At 35.2% G+C, this 27,171-nt stretch overlaps 2 protein-coding genes across 8 annotated transcripts in view; one reads left to right on the top strand and one right to left on the bottom strand.

Annotated features, from left to right (window-relative positions):
- Positions 1-24,631, bottom strand: part of LOC126858596 (zinc transporter ZIP11) — a 38,949-nt gene extending 14,318 nt beyond the window's left edge. For 2 of the 5 annotated variants that reach the window (XM_050609065.1, XM_050609064.1), the window contains exons 1-4: positions 24,167-24,629; positions 19,934-20,321; positions 18,320-18,471; positions 18,126-18,211 (exon numbers count right to left, since the gene is read on the bottom strand). In XM_050609065.1, coding sequence (XP_050465022.1) covers positions 18,126-18,211; positions 18,320-18,471; positions 19,934-20,321; positions 24,167-24,274 — 734 coding nt within the window. In that variant the 5' untranslated portion in view covers positions 24,275-24,629. Of the gene's footprint in view, positions 1-18,125; positions 18,212-18,319; positions 18,472-19,933; positions 20,322-24,166 lie in introns of all 5 variants that reach the window. The other 3 variants (XM_050609063.1, XM_050609062.1, XM_050609066.1) reach the window with 3 other exon arrangements.
- A 448-nt stretch (positions 24,632-25,079) lies between these two features.
- LOC126858608 (uncharacterized Golgi apparatus membrane protein-like protein CG5021) lies at positions 25,080-27,048 on the top strand. Of its 3 annotated transcripts, none has more exons than XM_050609090.1 (5): positions 25,080-25,109; positions 25,600-25,673; positions 25,759-25,993; positions 26,551-26,793; positions 26,868-27,048. In XM_050609090.1, exons 1-5 carry the CDS (start codon positions 25,095-25,097, stop codon positions 26,931-26,933), a joined length of 633 nt encoding a protein of 210 aa, XP_050465047.1. In that variant the 5' UTR covers positions 25,080-25,094; the 3' UTR covers positions 26,934-27,048. The 3 variants fall into 3 exon arrangements, with proteins under 3 accessions (XP_050465047.1, XP_050465046.1, XP_050465048.1); XM_050609089.1 differs by having other exon boundaries at positions 26,539-26,793; XM_050609091.1 differs by lacking the exon at positions 25,080-25,109 and adding an exon at positions 25,168-25,312 and having other exon boundaries at positions 26,539-26,793.
- The last annotated feature ends 123 nt before the right edge of the window (positions 27,049-27,171 follow it).

The raw sequence follows: 27,171 nt of genomic DNA, 5'->3' as shown, positions 1-27,171 counted from the left end.
TATACGTCATAATACGCAAAATATTTTCGGCTACGAATGATCAAAAACATGGTGTGCGGCCTTGGCGGCGTAAACATTAGCGCGCTATTGTTTATATCCTTTGGCCTTGTTATCATTCGCATAGCGACACTCGAACAGTAAAGTAGTAGAGCACGAGACACTCTGTTAAATTTTCTAAACGCGATCGCGAAAAATATCGAGAAATAAATTGAAACGATAAGTAATTAATTTATCTTTTGCACACCTTAATCAATAATAATACGTAATTATTTCGCAACGATAAATCTCAAGGCGCGTATTTTGCGTGATTTAATCAAGAGTCAAAGTAACAAGAATCAAAATTGTAAATTATTGCTTGTCGCGACATTTTTCTGTTCCTTTATAAGCAATAACTATTTCTTTAAAAATAATTAAAGTTACTTAAAATTCAATTATATTTCGTCCAATGATATATCGTTCGATTTTTCGACAATTCAAACATGATTCAAACAGGATTAAAAACGCGCAATAAAATATTCGAATCACAGAACTAAATAATTAATAGTAAGCTCCGTGATACAATAATCGTTTATTAAACAAATAATTTAAAATACTAATATAATTTAATATTTCGCTCGTATATACATACGTCATAGTGCGGAAAATATTTCAACAGGAAATTGTCAATAATATAGTTCCGACCTTGGCGGCGTAAATATTAGTGCGCTATTGTTAACGTGTTACAGCTTACGGCTTCATTATCGTTCATACAACGACGTTCGAACAATAAAGTAGTGTTGCGAAACGCTCCATCAAATTTTTTTCCTAAACGCAATCGCGACAAATATTAAAATATAATTTGCTATACTTATTATAATTAACGATCAATTAACTTTTAAAGATAAAAAATACAAAAAAATAATTTAAGTATAAAGATAACATTGCTGTAACGCGAGTGGCGCATAATTATGATGTCGTGTAAACTTATTTTTCGTGTTCTCTTTTACGAACTCTTTTATAATAAAGTGAGTGTCTTGTGTGATTGTTCCGCGATCGGGAGTGCCGAAAAGTGTGAAAAGTATATTGTGATCGTCGTTATTCGACTAATCATAATGAACTGTATTTTCGCGAGTGAGTGTGAATATCACGAGGAAACGGCAAGAGATGAACAACAAAAGAAAAGGAGATCCGATGATGAATGGAACAACAGTATGCGCGGTAAGTAATTTTCTTTTTTTACCATCTATATTATTTCCAAAATATACACATTACTCGTTCTTTTCGTTTCTTCAATAATGTATGAGATTTAATTTAAATTGTAATATAACGCACAATGTTTGACTGATTAATAGAGCAAAGAATCTTATGTTTTAAAGCCATTTGTTTTAAAAAAAAACGAGAAAAACGAGAAATATACTTTATATTATATTATAATCGCTCTCAAAGCGATCAAACTTGCTTCTCGAAAATGTTAATAATTATCAGTAGAATCATTATGCCGGACTGATAAAAAGAAGAGTCAAATTAAGAGAGATATAATTATTATATATATTTGTTATATTAATATTTTTGAATAAAATTAAGTAAGAGAAATAGTAATCGAGAGAATAGAGAAAAAGAAATTTCGATTTAGCATGCGTTTTTTAAGAATGGAAATAAGATAGTTTTGTTCTCCAGTTTCTCTCTCTCTCTCTCTCTCTCTAAAAATAGAAAAAATATTTTTTTACGATATTAATTAAATCTTACTGATATAATTCTGATAAAAATGCATTTTTAAATATAGTAAGATTAAGGAGATATTTCGAGAATTTAGCCTAATACATATTATTCCGAAAGCAGAATTATCTTGTCAATAAAAATAAAATTCTTGTCATATTAATAAAAATGCCCACATATAATACGATCTTACAAGAATGTTGCCGTTAGTATCAATACGCGCATTAGCAAATATCAGTGCTTGAACGTAAGCGAATCAGTCCGCGAAGTAGAAAAAAAACTTAGACTCGAGCGATCTAGATGCAATGCAGTAGATTCTTTCGGCGAATCGTCTATCCGCAAACGATCGAGATTTACAAGAAACAATAGATCAATGCGAATGGCAGGAGTGGAAGGACAGCGAGGTCGGTAGACGATATATACGGCGATGAGGGAGCGGTAGAGACAACACAGGTGAATGAATGACGTGATCCGTGCTCTTGCGCACAGGGCGATCCATCCAGTATAAGGTGATTCTTTCCTCCGTGGGTGTACACGATGGGATGGGAGCGGGCCCTCTCGCGCGGGGGTCCGCAGGGTATGTCGCGCCGCGACATGTCGCGCGTTATTTCATGCGACGACGGCATCATCGTCGCCGCATTCCTGCGGCGTCGAGGTACATAAGTGGTTGTACAGTTAACCCGTCGAGTCCGGCTGTTCGCCAGTTGCATCGGGGGAGGTCATCCGAGTTCCGAGAACGATCGTCCTCTCGCGTCCGCCCGTCTCCTCTCGCCATCGCTTATACTCGCGATGTTGTGTTTGTGTGTGGGTATGTTGTGTCTGATCGTGCATCGTCGCTCCTTCTCCTCGCCGTTATGGCGCGAATACGGTTATCTCCTTCCCTGAGTATCCCACTACCTTATCGCGGGCCCTTCGACGAGCACTATCACCGCCGCTGGTTCGGGGCTTCTTTTCCTTTCCGAGTTCTTTGCACGGTCAAGGCCCCGCTACTCTCAATTCGTCTATCGACGTCAAATAATTTTGAGATTGACAGAAAATTCGCGCGTGACAGTTGTTCGTACGACGATATAATTACTTGACATTTTATTATTTTCATTGCTAAATTATCATATCATATTATATCTCTGAAGTATTCTTTGAAATGAGTAAACATTATTTAGAAAAGTGAGATATCTCTTGTCCTATGATTGTTATATTAGATAGTTATTTTATTACTATTTTTAATTGATCTTTTAATTTATTTACAAGATAAGCTTCGTGTTATTTGACGAGAGTAAAGTATGTACAACGTATCAATTATCATCGAGCTTTCCTTAATGCTGATTATATTGCCGTAATACTTATGCGTTGCTAAACCTACCTATTAGCAAAGTTATCATTCTTTCGTGGCGGCGCGAGCGATGCAGACGCGACTGCATGTTAACATGAGGCCGCAAAAGATTCGAGCGCAAGGCAACAGCCGGACCGAGCAAAGGACGGTGAACGAAGGAAAGTACACGACGAGAGAAGTCGGGTAGAGATAACCTTAGGAACGGGGAGGCTGAAAGCTTTCTCACAGGGAGTAGAGGATGCCGGGCCGAGGAATGCTTCGCGCGGGGAGTTCTCAGGATCCGGGAGAAAGTATTGGCGAATAGTAAGTCTCGATATGCGCGTAGATCCATGACGAGTTTTCAGGATGGAATTTTTCTAGTGAAATCTGCCAGCTCTCTTTCGCATGGCCGTCTTAATGAAGGTTTCGTGTAGCGTGAATAAAGAAATGGATGTGACGATGGATGTTTGACCGAAATAGAATGGAATAGAAAAAAAGAGATAAATTTACAAAAAAATTGTTTAATTTAAAGAGCAATTTTAACTTGAATTTTTTTTACGCAAATAAAAATATAAACAAATTTTTTAATCTAGAATATTTTATCCTTTTTTTATTTCTTGTCTATAAAATTTCGCTTAATAAAAATAATATTTATTTAGTAATAATATTTAATAAAAATAGTAATAATATTTTAATAAAAATAGTAATAATATTTTATCGAGTAAAATATCGACATCCGCACAAAAACATAACCGTTAATTAAAGATCGATAAAATTTATGAATTCCAATAGCTTAAAATATAAAATTAAAATATAAATAGCTTAAAATATAAAAATTCAAAAATTTGCCAAGTAAAATATAAATTATAAAATATAAATTCCCTAAAGTTAATTTATAAAAAACCTCAGAAAAATTTTCGACCCGAAGCTCATATATAAAATCGCGAAGATCTGTATTTTTATCTGGACTCGATAAAGAAATTAACAACAAACGAATGGTTATTTTAAATTTTCGCATATATTCGACGGGATGTTTAAAAAAGCCATTAGCCCGGTATCTCTTTTTCTTCGAATGTCGCTTGTGCGTAGATTAGAAAGTGTTTATCATGTTGGTGGTCCGCCGGATCTTGTTATGCGAGATACGTGATGGTGAGAAAGAGGCTAACAGACACGGCTATTCATTCATTCATAAAATTTCTCAACGACAGTTCAAATAATTTGTTATTTTTAGCTTTAATGTAAATTCGAAATTTTTCATAATTGCTTTCACAAAATTATCAAACGATAAAAAAAAAAAAAATAACTTTCACCTCCCATTATTTATTAGTTTATGCTATAAAGCGAGATTAATTAAAAGAGATGTTTGACATGTGGAGTATATGATACTGGCGTCGTGCAGTCTCGCGTCGAAGTCCGTGGATTTCTCCTAGTAGAAAAAAAGAGATCTCACCGGGTCGGTCAGATCTCGGAAGCGAAAAAAAACTTGCGTGCGTGTGAGTTTCGGCACACGAACGCACGACTGGACACGTGCCACGCTTTCGTACCGTTATCTACGCATATTCAAGATCCGGGCCGATCACAGGTCGACGATTTAGATGATCCTTTCGCGAGGAAAAACGCGAATTTGATCCGAACTCTCGTCGCTCCTTCCTTCGCGAAACAAGAAAAGGCAAGGAAAAAAATCAGGCTTGTAAAAAAAAAAAAAAAAACAAAAAGGTAATATTGTAGAATGAAAGTCAGTATCGAGTAATTTGCAAAAAGACATTAAATTGCAAAGCCAAAGTCCAATCGTGATACTAAACTGACATTGTTAATTTTTTACTAATGGAATAAAAAATTAGAAATCAAGCCGGATATTGTGACATAAATTAATAGACCATGCATGCCGACTTAAAAGTTTGTTGTTAGTACTAACATGGTGGTCGCTATAACTCCGTTGGACGCACCATGGGCGCCATCTTGAATTCCATAAAGCCGCGGTTGTCCTTACGTGGCAACACCTATCCTCGCTCCTCGCTACAGGACGAAGAATGTAAGCAGCTAATACTGCGCGAAAATATACACTTATACAATGTACACTGCACACTTTGCAACAATATGTTTATATATGTTTATGCTTATATTTATTGCTATTAAAATTTTCTCGTTTAAAACTATAACAATGACATCATTTTTTTTTAATCATATCAAAATGTAGAATTTTATATATTTATATATAATTATATATAATATTATTTATATATTTATATTAAATACTGATTAAAAATGTGCAAATGTATGTGTGTATATACATGTATAAAAGTTAAAAAAATGGAAAAACAAATATATAACAGCGTCGTTAAAAGCATTATCTTCTGGAATAAAAATCTCTTAATAAAAATTTTAAATATATATAAAAGAAATTTATATATATTCAAGATTATGCCAGCAGATCAGCTGAATCTATAAATATTATTGGACAATATATCATTATCGAGAGACAATTATATAGAATTCGAATAAAATAAAAATCAATATAATAATATAACGAAGACGTGCATAACACGGCACAATATTGCTCCATCTCTCAATATTTATTTCCTCGGCCTGATTCGCGCAACAATGTTGCCCGTTGGGCACGAGTCGATCGGTTAAGATGCCATGACAAGGCTTTCTTCGCCGCGACGGAGTTCGGCTCGGTTAAAGAAGCGTGTTCAACGAGAGAAGCAGAAGGAAGTCGAAGAAGGACGAGGTAGGGTGGTTCCGAGGGAGATGCAAGGATGTGTTAACGCAAAAGGATTCGGCCGCGAATATAGGATATATATATATATATATATATATATATATATATATATATATATATATAGGAAGAATCTCAGATAGAGAATGACGTCTATCGTGTGCGCGAGTTTACATATACACATGTACATGTACACACATACGTAAACGTGGAGACGGGGAATTGGGGAACGAAGGGGAAATGTGAGGGAGAAAGAAGAGAGGAAAGGCGAATTCGCGTGTGCGGGAGACATAGAGAGGAATCTGAAAATGAAAAAAGAAAAAGGGCGAGCGGGAAAGGAAGAGGAAGAGGAGACGAAATCTTCGTTTGTATTGCATATGTGTCATATGTATATATACGTATATATACTAAAGGAAGACAGAGGAGAGAGAGAGAGAGAGAGAGAGAGAGAGAGGAATGAGAAGCGTCGAGCGCGTATAGGTGAAGAGTGAGCGCGGCGTATCCGTGCGAGAGAAGGAAGGAGCGAGAGAAAGAGAATAAGAGAGACCGAATCGAGAGAGCGAAGAGGAGTGGAAGAGAGAAGGCCCTGGGACGAGAGAGAGCGCGGAGGGGAGGGTGAGAGGGGAGGTAAGGAATGCATGGGAACGAGGCGCAAGCGGGCCGACCGCGATTTGCCCGTCCCGCATTCCACCAACGCCAAGGCGAGCTCTCGGGCTCTTCTCAGCTCCGTGAGTTCCGGGGGAAGAGGAAGGGAAGGGAAGGGAGGGGGGGGAAGGGGGAGAGGCAGCAAGGGGGCCACCGGCCACGGTCTAACGCCATAAAACCATAAGACCGTAAGATCAACCCCGATGCTGCCGCCGCCGCCGCCGCCGCCGCCGCTGTTAACGTTCGTCTTGTGGCGCGAGTCGATATCGCGATTCGATTTTGTACCCTCAACGTAGAAATGTTTCTTCCGCTTTCTTACGCTAGCGTGTTAATTATTTATCATGTGTTTTATTTAACACTTAAAAATTTTATCATTATTTCTTCCCCCTCCCCCTGTTGTTTCCCGAATCGTTATAAGTTTGAAGAACTTTTTAATACGATAAGTTATTTTTAATCTTGTCTTCACATTTACACACGATTTAGTGTACAGATACGTTTGGAAGATATGTAGATAAGAATACTAAGTATCGTGACAACACTAATTGATCGTGACATTGTTCGATTACTCATCTCTGCGCTCCGTAATTTAGCTCCTTTATTATATCTCGCGGCTCTCTATTATTCTCGATCAAGTAATATACCGTAAGCGCACTCGCAACCGGAATCAATTAACTCGCATTAGTCGATCGTGTCTAATCGGCGAGAGAGGGATTGGTGCTCCGAATTCCTCGCGTATCGTGGTATGCGGCGAATAAGATTAATCGCCGGCGAGTACCAATGAAGGCCAGGTAATGTAAAACAGGTGTCTCCTTGCAACAGCGACGACGTCGTCGTTCTCGTCGCTGCACATCTCGCATTAGGAACTTAGGTGTCTTCGTGGCGGGAAAAAAGAGAGAGAGAGAGAGAGAGAGAGAGAGAGAGAGAGATAAGGAAGACAAAGAAGGAAGAGAGAGAGAGAGAGAGGCGGGCCGCCGCAGGTCTCGGTTAAGTCCCCGCAGACGATCGTGAGGTCGTCGTCGAGGGACATAACGGATCCGGCTGTTGGTCTGTTCCGAGTAAGGGATGCGGCGCGCATGCGTAATGCCACCGCATTCCAGACATTGCGAAGACGGTGCATCGGCCCGCGCGCGCGCGCGCGAAAGAGCGAAGAGGCTGGAGCGCGCGGTGGCGAGTCCAGGCGATCAACGTCGAAGCGCGACGTCAAAGCGGCTGTCAGACGCTCTCCTAGAAGGCGCGCTTACAGATCGACGACTCGGCACGGTCGATGGCTTTTTTTCGCCGAAAAGAAGGAAATTATTGAAATGCAACTCGATGGGATAATCGCTCGAACGTTAACGTAGTTGACCGATGACAGATTCCTCTATGGACTGTCCGTTAAAATTTAATCGAGATTCGATTAATTTCCTTTTTCATTTAAAAGAAATGATTGGTTAAAATTTGATTAATTATATGTATAAATCTATTAACGTGTTGGAGTTGCTTTAATCACAGTATGCAAAAGATTTAGCAAAAATATCCAATTGTTTAAATAATAATGAAAAATTCAATGACAGTTCTATAAAACGAAATTAAACAATTTTTATAGAAGGAAATAAAACAAAAGTTTGAAAAAAAATTGAGAAAATATTACATATCTTATAAAAAATTCATGAATAATTCTTCAAATTTTATTAAAATAAAATGTGTTATTTATATACATATATATATAAAATATTTATGCTATTTGTTAAGTTCATCGCCTATAATCTAACATTTTAAAAATAATTGTACGTGTCCTCCTCTATTAGATTTCAGACAGTGACTGTTTTACGTAACATATAAATGATAATATACAGTATAAATATTTATCTAGAATCGCCTTTATATAATTATGTTAAATGTTTCCACGATTATTACATTATATGTAAGCTATAAAAAAATATTGAATATACTGCCTTCATTAAAAACATTATGACGGGTTCCTAAAATCAAGAAATGTGAAAGGCTAAGAAATTACAGAAGTATTTCATGAATCGGCGATTAATAAATTAAGGTATGTTAATCGCGATTCTTGTGCACGTGTATCGTACATTAGGCATGACATAATTATTGAGAAATCTGTGACGTGGTAAAGTGCAGCAGGTGCCGCAAGGCCGATATAAATTCTAAAGCCGGATTTTAGTAATATTTTGCGCCGCTGCAACAGCGATTGGAAGAGGATGAACGAAGAAAAAGTTATCAGCAAGGTGTAGGGAAGGGAGGCGAAAGGACGCGGGAACGCGAAATACGAGACGAGAAAAGTATGAGTGTGGAATGTCACTAGCTTAGAGAGAACGTCTCGCGAGTCTCCACTTCTCAGAATCGCTCGACTCGTGAACAGCCGCGTCTGAATGATTATAAAGTGCACCGGCAAAACGGGAAGAGATGCTTATCGGCGTAATCGCGTTTCATGCAATAATGAGGCAATCGGGGGAATCCTTGAAAAAGGCGAGACTACGGTAGTAGTCATATTTGGGCCCTTAAGGCTCAGAGATCCCACTACTTGATCTGCATCATTCGATTTTCGCTTAAAAATTCCTTAGGAATTTCGATAAGAAAATTATATTTCTAAATTGTAATTAAAAAATAATTAGCATTTTGAAAAATTTGAAATCCCGAGATTCTACTACTTGATCTGCGACCATTCGATTTTTGCTCAAAAATTCCTTAGGAATTTAGGAATTTAAGAAAACTACATTTTAAAATTGTAAAAGCGATGTGTTAAGATATTTTAAATTCTGGGGTCTTAGTAAAATTCTTTCGTTTCAAAAGAAATTTAAAAACTAATTAAAAACTAATTGAAAACATCTGTATAACGGAAGGGTCGAGATTGCTGATATACGAGTCAAATAAAATATTTTCTCGAATTTTTTTTTTATAATTAACAGTCATAGCGCAATATTAAAGAATAATTAGCATTTAAAAAAAAAATTGCAAAAAGATTTTATATGTATAGGCGTTTTTTATCTAGTGCTTATATCTTGCTCGCGAAGTGGCAATCTGTCTGCAATATGTCGCTGCAATATCATTAAATGCGAATGTTATGTAAATACTCGTGTATAACTTCGACGTGCCTGATTTAATATCCTCATTCTTGGTCCGCGTTCGCGATTATAACGCACATAAACTTGTATCTTCACGAATGTCGTGAAGACGCAGCGAATGAACGCTTCGTGCTAATGAGTCTTCATCTACACAATTCTCATTAACGTTGTCGATATCCAATTGTTTTTCTCTTGTTTCCTTATTTTGTATCCTCGCGCACATTAAGTCCGAGGGAGTTAACGCGACCGCATTGTGTTAAGATATCAAGGGGAGTGATTTGTCTCTTGCATTATTTTGCATCTCGAGATAAATAATAATATTTTTAATAACAATCGCGCCACGTGCATCACGTGAGAGGAAAGAAAAATTACGAAAGAAATTGTGCGCGATAATCTGACATATATATCCGCGAAAGACGATGAGAATTCGGAAGCGCGATGCGTGACATTTTAGCGGCGTATCGGTAAAGGAAGAAAAGAACGTCCCCCCGTAATTTACATGCCGACGGGCACGAGATCGAGAACGATATTCGAGGAACTGGTTGGTCTCTCGCCGACAACAGAAATTACTTCGACACGCACGAGCCTCTCCGAGTTAGTGCTGGGGCTGTCTCTCGGCTAACACGACATGCCTGTATTTGTGCCTAACACGCGCGCACGTTTCATCCCACTGTGCAGAGAGCCTAAGCGGGAAGTAGTATATATCGTAGTAGACTTCCGTCGCTATTAGCGCACGTCAGAATTGCTTTTCCGCGTGAGATAAGCTGCAAAGTACCCACGTTGCAGGTTAGAACGCCGGAAAATGTTCAACGACAATCATAATCGAGATTCGTTAATTCGATGCCGTTACATTGAATTAATTTCGTAGACATCCAAACGTGCGCGATACGAAATATATTATTGTATGTAAGAAATGAATGTCTAATATTATTTCTTGAATATCTGAAAAAAGATTTATTTAAAAGATTAAACAAACATTTTATTACTTAAATACATTTTCAATAGTTTAAACTCTTTCTTTCAATTTTTTATCACTCACAATTGACGCTTCAATATTCTTGTTAAAAAAAAGTCGATTAAAAAAATGCATCATCGCGATGTTTAACACGATGAGAGCAGGCATTCTATTTATATCTGAGGTTTTTTTTTTCCAAAAAAAAGGAGAGAGCGTCTGAGACAAACCCTGTGATATAAATTAAAAAATCCAAGGCGTCGTTGAAGATAAATATAGCGATATTGAAAAAATCAAAAACTCGCTATCTCGATCTTTATGGCGTATCTCACGTTGGACGTGCATGGGATATCGAGAAGAAACGAGAACAGAATGAAGATAAAGGAAAGAGGAAGAACGACGTTGGAGGAAGGTAGATTTTGTTGAACGAGGGAGAAGGGTCGGGGAAGGGAAGGGGGAGGGGAGAAGTAAAAGAAAGGTCCAATACAAGCGAGAAGGTAAAAAGAAAGGAATAAAGGGACGAGAAGATATACCGAAGGGAGGAAGGAAGGAAGGAAGAAAGAAAGAAAGAAGGAACGCGCTGAGCGCCGGTCAGCCGGTATATAATAAGGCAGCTGAGAGAGGATAGCACCGAAATGAGATGGTTTCGTCGGCAGCTTTGTCCGGCGCCATGTTTAACATAGCACCACCTCATCTACGTGGCGCAGCGACTCGAGGGAGCCCGCGGTTCCTCCGCGTTTTTATACACGCTCTCTCTTCCCTCTCATCCTCGTCGTTCTCTCACTTCCTCCTTGTTCAGAAGCAGCTCGAGTAAAAAAAAGGACGAGTAGGACTAACAGAGGAGGAGAGGGAAGAGGAGAAAGAATAAGGGCCAGTGTGTATACAAATCAGATCCTCTCGCGCCCTTTGTGCGATCGCGTACTCCGCCTACGGTGATACGAAACGTTGTATGTCCGCATTTACGTCGCGCCGTAAAGAAATTTTTGAGAGAATGGATCCTTAAAAATATATATATTTTTTCGCGGTTGTGATAAAAGATGCTACTTTACGTTATCGCAAAGTAATGAGTATCAAATATTATATTGGCGATATTAATTTTAACAATAATCCCATAGAATGAATATAAAAATCGATATTTTTTTTTAACGCACATCCCGCGAGCAATTTTTGTAGTCTTATTATTCAAAACTAAAATCTAAAAAAAATCATATATAATAGGACTACATTATCCGCAGTTAAATTTATTTTTCATTTATGTGGCGAAAAAATTCGAAACATGATCAAGTTGCTATAGATAAGTTACTATCGATTAACGATCGAAATGTCAAAATTTTTCGAAAAAATATAGATAAAGAGGAAAGAATCGAACAATCATTTTTGCGAAAAACTCGCATAGCACTCCTCGTAAATAATGAGTCAGTACCGGATCTCCTTGAGCAGTTTACAACGAGCGCAAATTTGCCTCGGCTGCCTTTCCATCTATCCACAAACGTCCCCCTCTCCCCCTCCTCTCTCTCTCTCTCTCTCTCTCTCTTTTTCCCTCAGTTTCTTGTCGCATCTCATTGTCGGTCGTTCTGCAACATTGCTGAGGCAACAGAAACTGCGAAACGTTTCATTCATGATTCTTTCAGCGCCGTAGCGCACCGGAATTTATTCCCACCTCCGTCACCGCAAGGAATTACGTTTCCTTGAAAAGGACGCGATATGCATGTAGATCAGCTCGCTGCTGACCAACAGTCGAACCTGTCGCTCGAGTTGCGTAAAAATTTCATTTCCATAACGACGCCGTTTTAACGACGTTCTCCTTGACCGGTACACAGTGTGTAACAACGGTCTCCCTCGAGCCTTTTTTCTCCTATCCGTTGCGGATATTGCAAATCAATAGTATAATTTATGGACGGAAAACTCGAGTCTAGTCATAAGATCGCAATGCTTATGTAATGCTTATAACTATATTAGTATATCAAGATAATTTCTTTTTTTGTTTAGAGCAGAAGAACCAGTTGCCTTTTTTATCGTTTTTGACCTTTACTTTCTCTCTTTGGAATTTGATCCATCATTTTTTTTTTAACTATTTTTTTTTTAACTATATATAAAACAAGAAATTGCAAATAATTTTAATAGATTTGAACAAGTTATCATAGTTTTTAATAAGAATAATCTTCAGTTTTAACGTGGGTATGCAATATATTTTTTTAAACCAAAAAAAATTAAAGTTTATAGTTCATAAATTAATTAGCAAAATAATTAATTTAGCAAACTTGTTAATAAAAAAATTGACCCTCCCTGTAATGATGAAATCGAAAGTACTTGTAGCTCCAACAGCACGTCTTTTCAAGTGCTCTTCGTAATTATTCATACACAAGTAAAAAGCAAGCGAGGAACATTCTGTCCATACAAGCGAATTCTATTGCGCGGGCTTATAATGCAGCTGTAAATATATGCAGGACCAAGGGGGTTAATCGCAATCGTCGTGAGAATGGTATGTCGTTCGTTATGAACTGGTCGAGACAGAAAAGGGCACGGGCTAGGGTCGTCCAAGGCTGAACGATTTTTCCAAACGAGCATTAAGACCATGTCTCTCTCTCTCTCTCTCACATACACACGCACACATACAGCGCATTCGAAAACAGGATCAACTACTACTCGCTCTCTAGCTCGGTAGCATCGAAAGCGTTACAAAGCACGATGTTACATGCCGTCGTCAGAATTTCTCTCTTATTAGAACTTACCAATAAAACGGGCGTACAACACCGTGGGAAGTTTCACTTCCGAAATGAATGTCGGCTATCGCGCGACTTATTACCGCCGCTTATTTGATTGCTTTTAAGGTGACGGTGCTAATTATCTCGCGAGAGCGACGCAAAAGGCACCAGTATTCCCAGGTTAGACTTTAGTCGTGATGGAAATTCCTCCATTCGTTACAGTATTAATTGCTCGGTTTCTCATTGACGTTTTTCACCGTTGCCGAGAACGTTCTTATCTTCATTATCGCCGGAAATGGCGGTTCGTGTTACTCGATTTCACATTAAATCGCGTATACGTAATTAAGCGTCAGACACGCGATTTCTGATCGCGATTATTAAATAATGATTTAACGGAATTATTTAGCAGAATATCATGCATTCTATATGATAATAAGATCAATGATCTTATATCGCACGAGTTATTTTTTTAATTGTTAGGGAAGAAAAGCGCGCAAAAGACGCGATCCATTCATCTACAGATTCTTAATGGGGCCCTTCACCACCGACGCTGCGGGATTCCGGGGCCCGGGGCCCCGGGTCGCTCTCGTGGTCATCGTCATTTGAATGCACTGGAATGCCGCTCTGCATCGTGTGTCGGTGCATCTGATGTTAAGTTCTATATATATATATATATAATATTATAAATTATCTTTTCCTCTCTCTCTCTCTCATTTTTTCACCACACTACAGGCATGATATTATCTCTTAATTGTTTAAAATTGTTATACAGATCGAGAATTTTTTTTGGAATATTATATATTAATTATTATATATTTTAATAATGATTTTCGTTCTTTTACCATTTTTCTAACATATGCTATCAATAATTACTATCCTTTGAAGTGAATTTGAATTTGGACACATGACGCGAATCTCGAATCATTTGTTAATCGTTGCTGCAATGTCGTTTGATTTTCCAGCTCTCTATCATACATTTACGTGGAATTTACAGCATTATAATCCGGCTTTCAAATACTCGGAGTCCTTGCATATATGCACGCATGATCCGCGCGTATATATATATATATATATACGCGCGGATATATATATATATATATACGCGCGGATCATGCGTGCATATATGCAAGGACTCCGAGTATTTGAAAGCCGGATTATAATGCTGTAAATTCCACGTAAATGTATGATAGAGAGCTGGAAAATCAAACGACATTGCAGCAACGATTAACAAATGATTCGAGATTCGCGTCATGTGTCCAAATTCAAATTCACTTGGAAGGATAGTAATTATTGATAGCATATGTTAGAAAAATGATAAAAGAACGAAAATCATTATTAAAATACATAATAATTAATATATAATATATAATATTCCAAAAAAATTTCTCGATCTGTATAACAATTTTAAACAATTAAGAGATAATATCATGCCTGTAGTGTGGTGAAAAAATGAGAGAGAGAGAGAGAGAGAGAGAGGAAAAGATGATTTATAATATTATATTTCAGATAATGCTTGTGTGATTAATGGATGATTAGATATGAAACAATGCATATAACACGCTTCTTAAAGAAATTGAAAAAGATCAAATACACTCTTAAGCTTGGCAAAATAAAATTTAGAGAAAATTAAACAAGTAGGTTATTATCGATAATATTTATCATGATTGTCATTTTTAAAATTGATTATCATTTTTTAAATCTTTTTTCTAACATCCTATACATGAAGAGGAAACAACTTGCTTATAAACCAGCATTTAATTCTTAACGCAACTAGCGATACGGAGAAAGGTTGCTTAGTCAACGTCGACCGTTGTACAGAAGTGATATATAAACGCGATGTCACGTATCAGCTCGCGAATCACGTAACGATAGTAAATAAGTCGTCAGAAACAGCGCCCATCCTCTTTTCCGTGTACAGGAAGTGCTATGCGAATTGCATGTCGATTCATACGTCAAATAACAATGATGCAAGTCAAGTAAATCAATGGAAAATGTTTTTCATTTCACGTGTATGACCACGTGCACATATTCACTCAATATGCCGATAAGTGCATTCCCGATTTTTTTTCTCGCAACGCTTACTTCCATTAAGATCTTTAGCTAGATTAATATTGCGTGTGTGTATTTGTAGCTTCATTCAAAAGAATACGAATTCACGTATTGATGGAAAAAATTATGCTATTTCTATAAAAATTCTATGATATATGAGAATATTAATAAAAATATATGCTATTTATGCGCATATGTCTTATTTTACTATTTTTATTTACTTGCATATATTTTTATTTATTCTTTATCTATTTATTTTTATTTATTTCACTAAAAAACCGATTATATTTTGCATATGTCATTTCTAAGTTTCAATGTACGAAATATACACGAAACATACGTGATCAAATTCATGATTCATCTTCAGTGTAGTAATTGCCCGTACGATGATCTCAATTGCAATTTGAAACCAATCAGGATTGTTAATCAAAGTATAATAGAAATAATCGAAAATTTAATATATTCTACGATAAAGTATATCGATTCAAAATATCTTTCTCGAGAAGAATTTGATGATTATGACAGACCGATGGAAAAGTGCATGCGACGAGACATCAGGGACATATGGCGAAATTCTCGAAAAGTAAACGCGAGTCGAAGAAAGTGAATTTGAAGACATCGCAAAGGAGTGAGGCGGCAGCGCGAAAGAAGAAGCGGGACATGTAGGCGCGTGATAGGTAGGAAGGTAGATAGATAGGTAGGTAGGTAGGTAGGTAGGTAGGAAAATAGGTAGGTAGGTAGGCAGGGAGGCAGGTAGGTAGGTAGGTAGGAAGGTAGGTAGGTAGGTTGGTAGGTAGGTTGGTAGGTAGGTTGGTACGTAGGTAGGTAGGTAGGTAGGTAGGTAGGTAGGTAGGTAGGTAGGTAGGTAGGTAGGTAGGTAGGTTGGTAGGTAGGTAGGTAGGTAGGTAGGTAGGTAGGTAGGTAGGTTGGTAGAAAGGTAGGAAGGTAGGAAGGTAGGTGACAGGAGGAAAGAGAGAGGGATGCTGGAATGGAATGCACGGCGCCTAGGGCTCGTTGGATTCCAGGGCCACACGTGCCCTTCCCTCCTATGCGCCCGCGCGCCGCAGGCACCGGAGCCAATAAACTTTGCCTCCAACTGGCGGTCGCGGTCGACCACCATAGAGCTCATTCATGGAGACCTCCTACCATGCCGCGGCCGGCTCGCCAATCGCTCGTGACCTCGCGAATCATCGACATGTAAGAATATACATAAGCCATAGCAGACACTGTCAAATTAGGGCAAGAGGGGTGTTAATATTGGGAGTAAGAAGGAAACTTATCGAACCGTTTTGATTCGATATCATTTGATTCACACTTATTTGCTTTCCTCTTTTTTTTTTTTTATTAAATTCTCTTTATTTGAGAACGCAATATCATGCTGTTCTTACTTGTTTTACTTGCGATAATGGATTCGAGTAAGGAGTGGCGACACAGGAAAGATAGCGAAGAAGTCACGTGAAAGACACGTAGAGTCACCTGAGAATCCCGATCAATTAGGCATGAGGTGTGCCGAATTATGCTGACTCAAACTGGAATGATCTGATATAGTCTATTCTTACCGCTAATCTTAGCTTCCTTTCGCAGAACTTTATATTCTTATTCAATATTGCGGATACTTCACACAGCTGCCATCTAGCACATAATGTGAGTTTTACGAGGAATGGTAAAAGTGATCCACATCGGATAATATAAATTTCGATATTTAAAAGAGAGAGAAAAAGAGAAATAGAAGATTTTTTTATAGAATGAAAAAAAACCGATATATTCAAATCGTCTTTCAAAAATATAAAAGTTCAAAAATATAAAGTTTGTTATTTATCATATGTTCAATAATTTCTCTAATCATTTTTATTTCGCTATTAGATTAATGCGCATTCAAGCTGCTCATTGATAAAAATCCATTTCTTTCTTAAGAAATTAAAAGTTTGAGAAAATCGTCTTTTATTATAATAAAAGTACTTCAGATGAAGAATAAATATCTTACAATATTACTCTAATAATTTGCATATTTTATTATACAAAATTAATTATTTATAACGAGTTGCATTTGTGAAATGTGATACAAATATCAACTATTATGATCAAATATCACGATTGTTCAATTACTGATAAAAATAAAAGTGATAGGATATTATCAGATATTTTTATAAAATTAAAAAAATTTCTCTTTTTTTGTTTTCTTTGTATGAAATAGAATGAAAATAATATAATATTATAGTATTTTTTTGTTGTTCAACAAATATGTATTCTTTTTTTCCAATTTTGCACATGACCATAAAATGTCTATGATATTTAAAATTCGCTGCTTTGCTAACTGCGCATTTAACCTTCGTGATACAACCAATTGAATAGACAAGATTGATCTAAACCATTAATACTAGATAGCCATTCTTTCCTAGCATTGTTGCGTCATTAAAACTTTTTTTTTCTTGTCATAATATTGAATTTTTAATCACTATTCTTATTTTTATGCAGATATTTTTACTATCATAATTAATTCATTGTGCGTGACAATTGTTTATATTTGGCAAATATATTTGGCAATAATTTCATTACAATATTGAGTCACAAATACATAAGTAAAAAATTTTATATCACGATCCATGTTTATCAACAAAATGTTCTATTGATTGCAAAATTACTTAATCCAATATATGACAATAAAATATTTTTACACAAAAAAGTTTGTCATATGATATTTAATAATCATTCTTGAAAAAAGAAAATAATACCATTATTTTTCAAATAAAAAAAAATGTTAATATTTGTCAAATATATATTTCATAAAAAATTTGGCAAATAAGGCCGTTATATTAAATAAAATTTGTAAATATTTTAAAGGCAAAAATGGTGTATCTCGTTTTAAACTGTTCGCGGCATAAATGTTTCTTCATGTAATTTTATATTCTTTGCTACAAGTTATCTATATACATAATTATCTATATGCTCTCTACATATAAGTTATCAGAAAGCACATTGTGCAACTTACCTTGCATTTTCAAAAGTCGCTGATGTGCTACTGCCTACTGCTCCAAAGCCTACACCGACTGCAAGACCCTCAGGAATATTATGTACCTAATATAAAAATCAAAATTTATATATTATTTTTAATTGATAATTAACGTAACGTACAATTTTTATAAAATAATTTGCATAATAATTCATTATCTCGTAGAAATATACCGTAATAGCAACAACGAGTAATAGTATCCTCCGCCACTGATTGTTTTTCGCTTCGTTATTAGGATCCTCGTAAACTGTTCCAATTTCTGCTGATTCCGATGATCTGTTTATATTTGTAATTTGTCGACGTCTACTATTCTGTTCGTAGAAGCCTGAAAAATTAAACATTCACAACAAAATGTATCACACATTCTGCATCAGCACAATCTTGGAAAAACTAAACGGTGGGCACAGGGTCACTTCATGCAAATGCAATTCGTACAAGATGAAGGGTTAGCAAAAAAGAATTTTTTTCACACTGACAGACGTACTTTTAATAAAATTTATTGCAATTAGATTCATTTAGGCAGGATTAATAAGATCAGTTTTTTTAAGCTTCATGGAACTTTTCACACAGATCCAAAATATTTATTTATTTTACTTTATTTTATTTATATATTTAGATATGTATTATTAGAGAGAGATAATATTTTACGCGGGCGTGCACTTTTTGTATTAATGTTAAGTTTAGATTTAGTATTTTTAATTCTGTCTTTATTGTTTTGGGTCTTCTATTATTTGGGTTTTGTTTTTCACACTTTTAATCACACCACTCGTTCGGGATTTAAAATTTCAGTTTAGACGATGTATTTAACAGGCGGATCGAATATTTTTAGTTATAAGTTTACATTGAACCTGTGTGCTTAAGTCCCATGTACTTTTCTACAAATAACATCATGCACATACTAATACAAAGCTTGGGATATTTTTATTAAATGCATAAATCAATCAACTATTTATATTTCTATTAAACATCACTTTTCATGACAAAAAATGTACTATATCTCAATTTATATGAGTAAGACATTTATTTGGAATAAGCAATGATCTCTGATAAATTAATTTAAATATTAATTATATATATATATATATATATATATAGACTTTTTAAATATATCCAATTTTATATTTAACTTTGATTAATCATTTAATCAATAAGTTTTAATTCCGATGAAGGTAATAAAAAGAGATAAGGTTTTTCTTTTTGATAAAGGTAATAGCAATAAGATAGATTTTTTTTTCAGTGTATCGATAATTTCGATATAACATACGCATTAATACTATTACATTGATGTCATAATCATGTTTTGATAAATGTAATAGTATTAACGCGTATAATATGTACTCTTGTCTTTGAATTTCTATTGTAAAAGAAGAATATTATAGCAAATAAAAAAATTATAAACTAAACTTGTCTATATTATAATATTTTAATTAAGCAATTTTACTGAACTATTACTATTACTTTTTTTTTGCGTAAACAATTTTCATCATGCTACATGCAAAGACTTCCACAATTAATGTATCTTAAGAGACAAGTCAATACAGAATGCATTACTTCTCATGAAAATAGCATACAAAAAATTTGAGAGAATGCTTATTCCTCGATAAAAACCATGTTATGTCTGCGATAAAGCAAAGAGGGGCGAGTGTATACGGACGTTTATATACATATACAGAGATATATATGTATACACATATATAGTATACATGTCGCGAACTGATCCCATTTTCCAAGCCTATAGAAAGAGAGAGAGAAAAAAACTGCGATTTTACGAAAAGAAAATGAGATACCATCGATCGTGGTCGACTCGACGCGAGTGTACATCTTTCCACTGGAAATTTGTACGTCGTTAAACAACGGATTATTATCATTGTCTAAGTCCTCGTCACTCTTTAGTTTCGCAATGATCTTGCGTCTTTTTTTCGTACCGACTGATTGCATAGCTAAAAGCACATTGGGGGACTGAATGCCGAGGGTAGATATCAACACGTCCGTTCCGTATACGAATGCTGCGCCGACGAGAAATCCAACTGCGACCGGTACGAACGCGTACTCGCCCTCAGCTCCATATGTCTTGCTCTCGGTTGCCATTTCGATCGCTGGTGCTAGCAATGACCAGTAACTTGCGGCCACCATCACGCCGGCGGCGAACCCCAGGCTGACATCGAGCAGCTTACGCTAACGGAAACAAACCATTAAATATATAAGCGATTTTTTTACTTGAAATCTTGGATAAAGAAAATGAGAGAATGGATGAATTTTTGCTTTTAGTTCATAGTTCATGCAGTCTTTTCATGCTATTAATATACATATATATGTGTGTATATAAAATTGCAATCCTAATTAAAGAGGCTCTATATATATATATATATATATATATATATATATATATATATATAAAATTAAATTATTAAATACTTATACTAAATTATTAAATAAAAATAAAAATTAGAAATACAAAACTCTGTGAGAAAATCAGATGATAAAATTACATAAAACTAATCAAAGTCTAAAACTACAGTCACAATTAAAGAGGCTTTATATATATATATATATATATATATATATATATATATATTATATGTATATATAATATTTACTTCTCTTTGGCTTTGCCAAGTTCAACATGATTTGCAATTGTGATTTAGCCTTCGTTAAAATGTCAGAGGAGTGGTATATATGTGTTTACTTAAAACATACATGCGCTAAGTTTGCAAAAAAATATCTAAAAGTTGTGTCAATATTGTGCAAGTAGCATGCGTTTTATCTCGCGTATCAGTGTGCGTGAAAATAGCGAGCAGTAGCGTCGACTATCTTTCGTATCAATCAAGTTCACGATATTAATTAAACAATCCATAAAGTAAATGCCAAGATTTTCTTAAATATTGACAAGGAAATGTCTATAAAGCAATTTTTCTCGATTTTCAATTCACTCCAAACACAACTCAAAAAGTTTTAAATTGATTTTTTTAAGCATCAAAAATAAATATAATATATAATAATATTTAAAAAATATTAATTCTTTAAAATCAAAATGATATAGAAAGGAGAGATTAATTTGATTATGTGTTCCCTAATATATATATATATATATATATATATATATATATATATATATATATATATATTACAGAACATAATCACATTAATTTAATATAAATATATGGAGATATTGTAGAATATTAATCGCACTTCCCTTATATGCTATAATTCACAAAGTTTTCATGTTTATAATAAGGGATTAAGGATAGACATCCTTAAGGATAGACATCTTATTTATAATAAGAGGATTAAGGATAGACATCCTTAACTTATATAGTGTTTCTAATGTATTATGAATTATAATAAATTATAAGTATTTTTTATATTAAAAAATTATATATTTTTTTGCAAATGGAAGTAAATATTCAATGCGCGTATTATAGAATTTTTTTCTTTCGCGATGTATAACGTATAATTTTTCTGTTTTAAAAATATTTCATTTAACAATGTAAATTAACAATTTTATCATAGATAGTTCAGTATTGATATATTCTTTGCTAAATTCTAAGTGACATTTATTACGTGGTAAATAACTCGTGTCGAGTGATATCTGTGCCGAGAAGGCATGTTCAATGTTAGTTGTCACTTCCGCGAAAATTATTTAATATCAGCCATACCATGATACCAAGAGAGAAAAAAATATTTACTATCTTACTATCGTATCCAGATTAAAAAACAAGGAAAAGATCATGAATCAGCAAAAGATATCGTATAATAATGATTTTAAAAATAAATAAAATCTACGATGTAACTATCATCGTTCTAACAATAATGTAAAGATTTACTCTTTGCAATATTAAAATTTAACTTAAACTCTTCAAATAAATTTATTTTATATTTGATCTCGAATTTAATTGAATTTCTCTATCAATTTTTATTAAAAAAAAATTTATTTTATAGACACACATACACACATATAACTTAATCTAGAAAGTTATAATTGAAATTTGAAAATATTTTATTTAACTATGTAAATTAACAATTTTATCATAGATAGTTCAATATTGATATATTCTCTGCTGAATTATTTAAAGTGACATTTATTATGTGGTAAATAACGTGTCGAGTGATCAAGTATTCTACAAATCATCTGTAAAACAAAAGAGTCTTACAGATGATTTGTAGAATACTTGATATAATAAAGAACTTTGTCTTTAAGAGTATTATAAAATAATTGTATGATATATAAGGTGACATAATATACAAATGAAAAGAGATTCTTGAAATCATTAAAAAAAATGTTCTATAAATAAGGATTTATGATAATTATTTTTAGAGAGAATATTACTATCGAAGAATATCATATTTTGAACAATTTAAGTATATAATTAGATTTATTTTTTGTTTACATATTTGATTTATAGTCCAAATTTTTGGTAATGAAATATCTTCCAAAAAATTAACTATAGTATTTATATATAACCATAAACTTTGATATTTAGATAAACGTTGCGATTTAAAGCCACGTTTATAAAAGATTTTCTATTTATAATCATTCTTTAGTAACGTTTTATATTATGTCATGAAAATCACCAACCACCTAAGACAGTAGTTAGCTAAATAAACGCAAGTAAGATTTGTACGTCGATAAACTGCTCATTCATGAATTTATCGAAAAAGGTATATATAAAGCATGTGCATAGAAAAATTTTAATTGATAATGTATTGATAATTTAATTTAATATGATACAGGGGAATGGTACATGATACAACGAAAGAGAGTGAGAGAGAAAGAGATATTATCTCTTTCATATTATCGATGAATTTTTTCAGTGTATACATTTCATTCATAACAATATTTCATGCGAATCTAAAGAAGTCTTAGGCCTGGTTGCCTCAATGTTATTTTGATTTTACGACTTGAAATTTTTGGCTTTTGGCAATAATCAGTATTATTTGCTTTTTGTCTTTAGACTATAATTTAATCGTTGATTAACTTATAATCTAAAACCTACAGCCAAATAACAAGGATCATTGCCAAAAGTCAAAAGTTTTAAATCTCGCCTAAAGTAACATCGCGATGCAACCGGGCCTTAACAATGTGAAAGCGTCTGATACGAGCCGCTCTCATAATACGCACGCGAATTAAATCGTACGGAGGAAGCGGCGGATTACGCGAGCCCGTCAGTCGTCGTTGCAACGATTTCATTGAACCAACTCTAAATATAAATGCGACGAAGAATCGAGTGAAAATAGTCTCGCTTACGCAAATAGTCGACGTTTTTGTGTATGCTTCAAAATTTTGCTCGATAGTCGACAATAATTCACAATTGAAATTGATATTTTGTATGCGTCAGGAGTGTCAATTTCCTTCTTTTCTGCATTCTTTCGTATCTTTATATAAGTTTTGTAAATATCAAATAAGTATTAAATATTTTCTCAAACATATTTTTTCATTCATTAAAAATTATGTTCCTAGACGAAAAAATTTAAATTTACAGAAAGCAAAGAAAAGAAGTGTAATTAACATGCATGTCATGTCATCTATTTATATTTTATGTAGCAATATAAAACGATAGATTAGAGTAAAATGTTTTTTTTTATTTAATACTTTTTTTATTGGCATTTTCTATATTTTCAATTAAATACATTCGAAATTCAAGCTTACAAAAAAAAAAAAAAAATGGAGAGAAAGAATAAATTAAATTTTCTGTCATAATTTTTTTAAATTTTAAACTTTTGCATTCAAAATAAGACAAGTATATAGAACATGCAGAGAAAATGGAAAATGCAATTAAAAAAATTGACATTTAAATTACAGAAAAATGTAACATAAGTGTAATCAAAAAAACAAGTGCTTGCTTTTGAAAAATGAGCGCGTCGCGCGTCGAGCGTCGAGCGCCGATAAGGTTAAGTTTACTCCAACGGTCGTATCGGAATTTTGATGGACGGTATCATAAAGATGAGTCACCTTAGACCGGTGGTAGTAACCGATGTTAAAACATCAATGAAATGTCATCGGAGCGCGAATGTTTACTCACCTGTTTGCCTCGGATGACGACGACGAGCGCGGCGCCGGCCGCGGTGAGGGCCCACGTGAATAGGGTTCCGAGGAGCGCCTGAACGATCGGTGAGTGATCCTTGAGCATCGCGTGCGTGCTTCCGTCACATCGGGCAGGAGCTACTATATGCGAATGACGCGCGAGAGTCTTGCGGCGAACTGTGCGTCGGCGAACGCGGGAGAGCCGAACGAAGCGAGATCCGCGAGGTCGCAGTCTACTACGTGCACTCAGTCCCCCGCACTGCTTATCTCAACCACCGCGCACACCACCACCGACACGCACAGACATCGAGCCACTACTACCACACTACTACCGACTACTACACTACTATGACTCGGCCGCGATACTCGTCTCGTCGCTCGAGACACCCGAATATCCGTAGGCGCGACCGCATGCACGCGACCTACGCACACACGAAATGATGCGTCTCCTGCGCACATACGTGGACGGATCGGAGAGACGAGCATGCGTGCGCGAGCGCGGGCGCGAGGAGACCTTCGATTTCTCCCTCGCGCCGAGCCGATAAGCAGGGTTGGTCACGTTCGTGACGTCACGCGGGACACTGCGTCGCGACCAACTTCCAGCGATATGCCGGCCAATGGGCGGGTCGCGCGCGATTTGTACTTCGAAGGCGAGTCCGCGTGTCTTTCGCCCGTGTCGGCGTCGCGTCTCGAGGCCTTGTCCGTACCGGTTATTAACGATGTCAAGGTATTTCCCTTGATCGATCCTCGCGCGATGATGTGAAACGCCGGAACGCGAACGCCTTTTGAGAAAACGGAGCGTTTTTTTTTCGTCGGCGCGCGCGACGTGACCTGCGACGTTCGACCGCGAGGCGCCACCGTCGACCTATAATAATATATAGTATATAGAGCAGACGACACGCACATGAATTGTCAACGTGCAAAACATGGCGTCCGCAACGGTAGGTGTATGCCGATCTTTCACACAATCGACCGCATACTGACGCTACATGTTTTTGTTTTTTTTTTTTTAGTCGTAGCGAGCCCCGAAGTTTATTCGATTGTCTCGTATGCGAAATATAAGAGTCGTGTTTTATTACGGAGGAGATCTCGAGAATAATTGGCGATAATTGGTGGAAAGTTCTGACATTCGCTTGACATTTCTGTATGTATATATTAGAGAAAAAAGGGTTCGTATGTATGATAGTTTTATTTCGGTCCTAGCTGCCTTGTGAAAAAACGAACGTGGATATTGCGTCTCCGGGCTTTGATTTCGTTTATTTGCATTTCTTTCGTTTTCAAAAAATATCTCACGTTTTAAGTTTCTTCATCCACGTCATAAAAATATAAATATATGCTTGAATCGTAGAGTAAAACAATAAAGAGGAGATTTAATGGGCTAAATATATGTTCGATATGTCTATTTAGAATGTTTTATAATCTCATTTGTAGGTACCTTTACTGATGGATGACGATGCAATAGCTTTTGGAGAGGAAGAGGATGCTCAAAATGTCAACAAGCTTAAGTACGCATAAGAAAGGATATATTTTTTAACACGCAGATGTGAATTGTATCTTTGTAAGATTAAATATTATTTCCTATAATTCTAGACATCCATACGTTACACTGTTTCATTTGGCCTTCAGGATAGCAGCTATAGTAGTTTATATGCTTTGCGGTTGGTTTTCAAATAGCTTTATAGCGAGTTTTGTAACAGTGGTACTACTTTTATCGATGGATTTTTGGACCGTTAAGAATATTACCGGAAGACTAATGGTTGGCCTTAGATGGTGGAATTATGTGGATGACGATGGCAAAAGTCATTGGGTTTTTGAATCCAGAAAGGTTTGCTTGATTATATATGTTTTGAGATGTATTTTAATTTATATTCCTTTAATAGCAAGAGATTATTTGAGATTATTTTTACTAAACTTTGAATAATTAACAATAATAAGGTGCTATTTATAGAAGAAATAGTTTATTTCTTTCAGCAATGATAATCAGAATTTCTTTAATTCTATATTTAAAAGATGTAAACTCATCATTTCATATTACATTACATATTATATTACACAAGTTTCAGTTAAATGGATATATAAAATAGTTCTTTGAATTATCAGTTATATTTTTCATGGTCCAATACACAAATGCTAATTTAAACAGGTTGAGTAAGAGTTCAAGGTGCATCAGCTCTCATATGTTTATACCCTTGACATTTTCCGAAATCACTGTTACTGCTCTTATGCAGATTATAAATAGACAATTACATAATGAATTTATGCTTCATTGCACAATTATTATAGATATTAAAATGTAACTAGTATAAATTATGTCAGTCAAATATAATTTCAATATATAGGTACAATGTTTCAGTGTACCCTGTGTTTCAGGGTGCACAACAGAATCGCATTAATGCAGCAGAGGCGCGAATCTTTTGGTTGGCGCTAATCTTGTGTCCACTTTTTTGGTCAATACTATTCATTGTTGCATTGTTTGGTTTTAAATTCAAGTGGCTTTTACTTGTCTGCATTGCCATTGTTTTGAATGGTGCAAATCTATATGGCTATATTAAGTGTAAGATGGGAAATGATCAAAACATTTCAGCAGCTACTGGTGATTTCATCAGAAAACAAGTGATGCAAAATGTATATATGAAAAACTTAGCCATTAATTTGTCATATATACCTATATAATTCTTATTTAATTCATTTTGCTACAGGTTGCTTCAATAATGACCAGGAGTCCTCCAACAAATAATTCCAATCAACCAACTAATGTAATATAAATTTGTATATTTGTAAGCACACTACATGTGTGTATGTGTGTATGTGTGTGTCATCTCAAATTCATATATGCCTGATAATTTAATAAATATTTGCAAATGTTTGTGTATATAATAATGTTAGATAGTATTCTTTTAAGTATTCTTCTAAGTATTCTATAAAATAAATCAACCTTCATTTTATGTTCTAACGTTTTGATAGGATTTATTTATGATGGCGTTTTCTGGAATGTTGCTGAAG

This window comes from Cataglyphis hispanica, chromosome 26 (genome assembly GCF_021464435.1).
Source record: "Cataglyphis hispanica isolate Lineage 1 chromosome 26, ULB_Chis1_1.0, whole genome shotgun sequence".
Lineage (NCBI taxonomy): Eukaryota > Metazoa > Arthropoda > Insecta > Hymenoptera > Formicidae > Cataglyphis > Cataglyphis hispanica.
Note: the sequence above shows the minus strand (reverse complement) of the source record. Positions and strands in the feature narration are given on the sequence as shown.

Excerpts from the sequence above, each read along its gene's own strand:
- LOC126858608 (XM_050609089.1), top strand. Across the intron at positions 25,674-25,758 it reads CAAAATGTCAACAAGCTTAA|ACATCCATACGTTACACTGT; the intron begins GTACGCATAAGA and ends CTATAATTCTAG. Across the intron at positions 26,794-26,867 it reads GAAAACAAGTGATGCAAAAT|GTTGCTTCAATAATGACCAG; the intron begins GTATATATGAAA and ends ATTTTGCTACAG.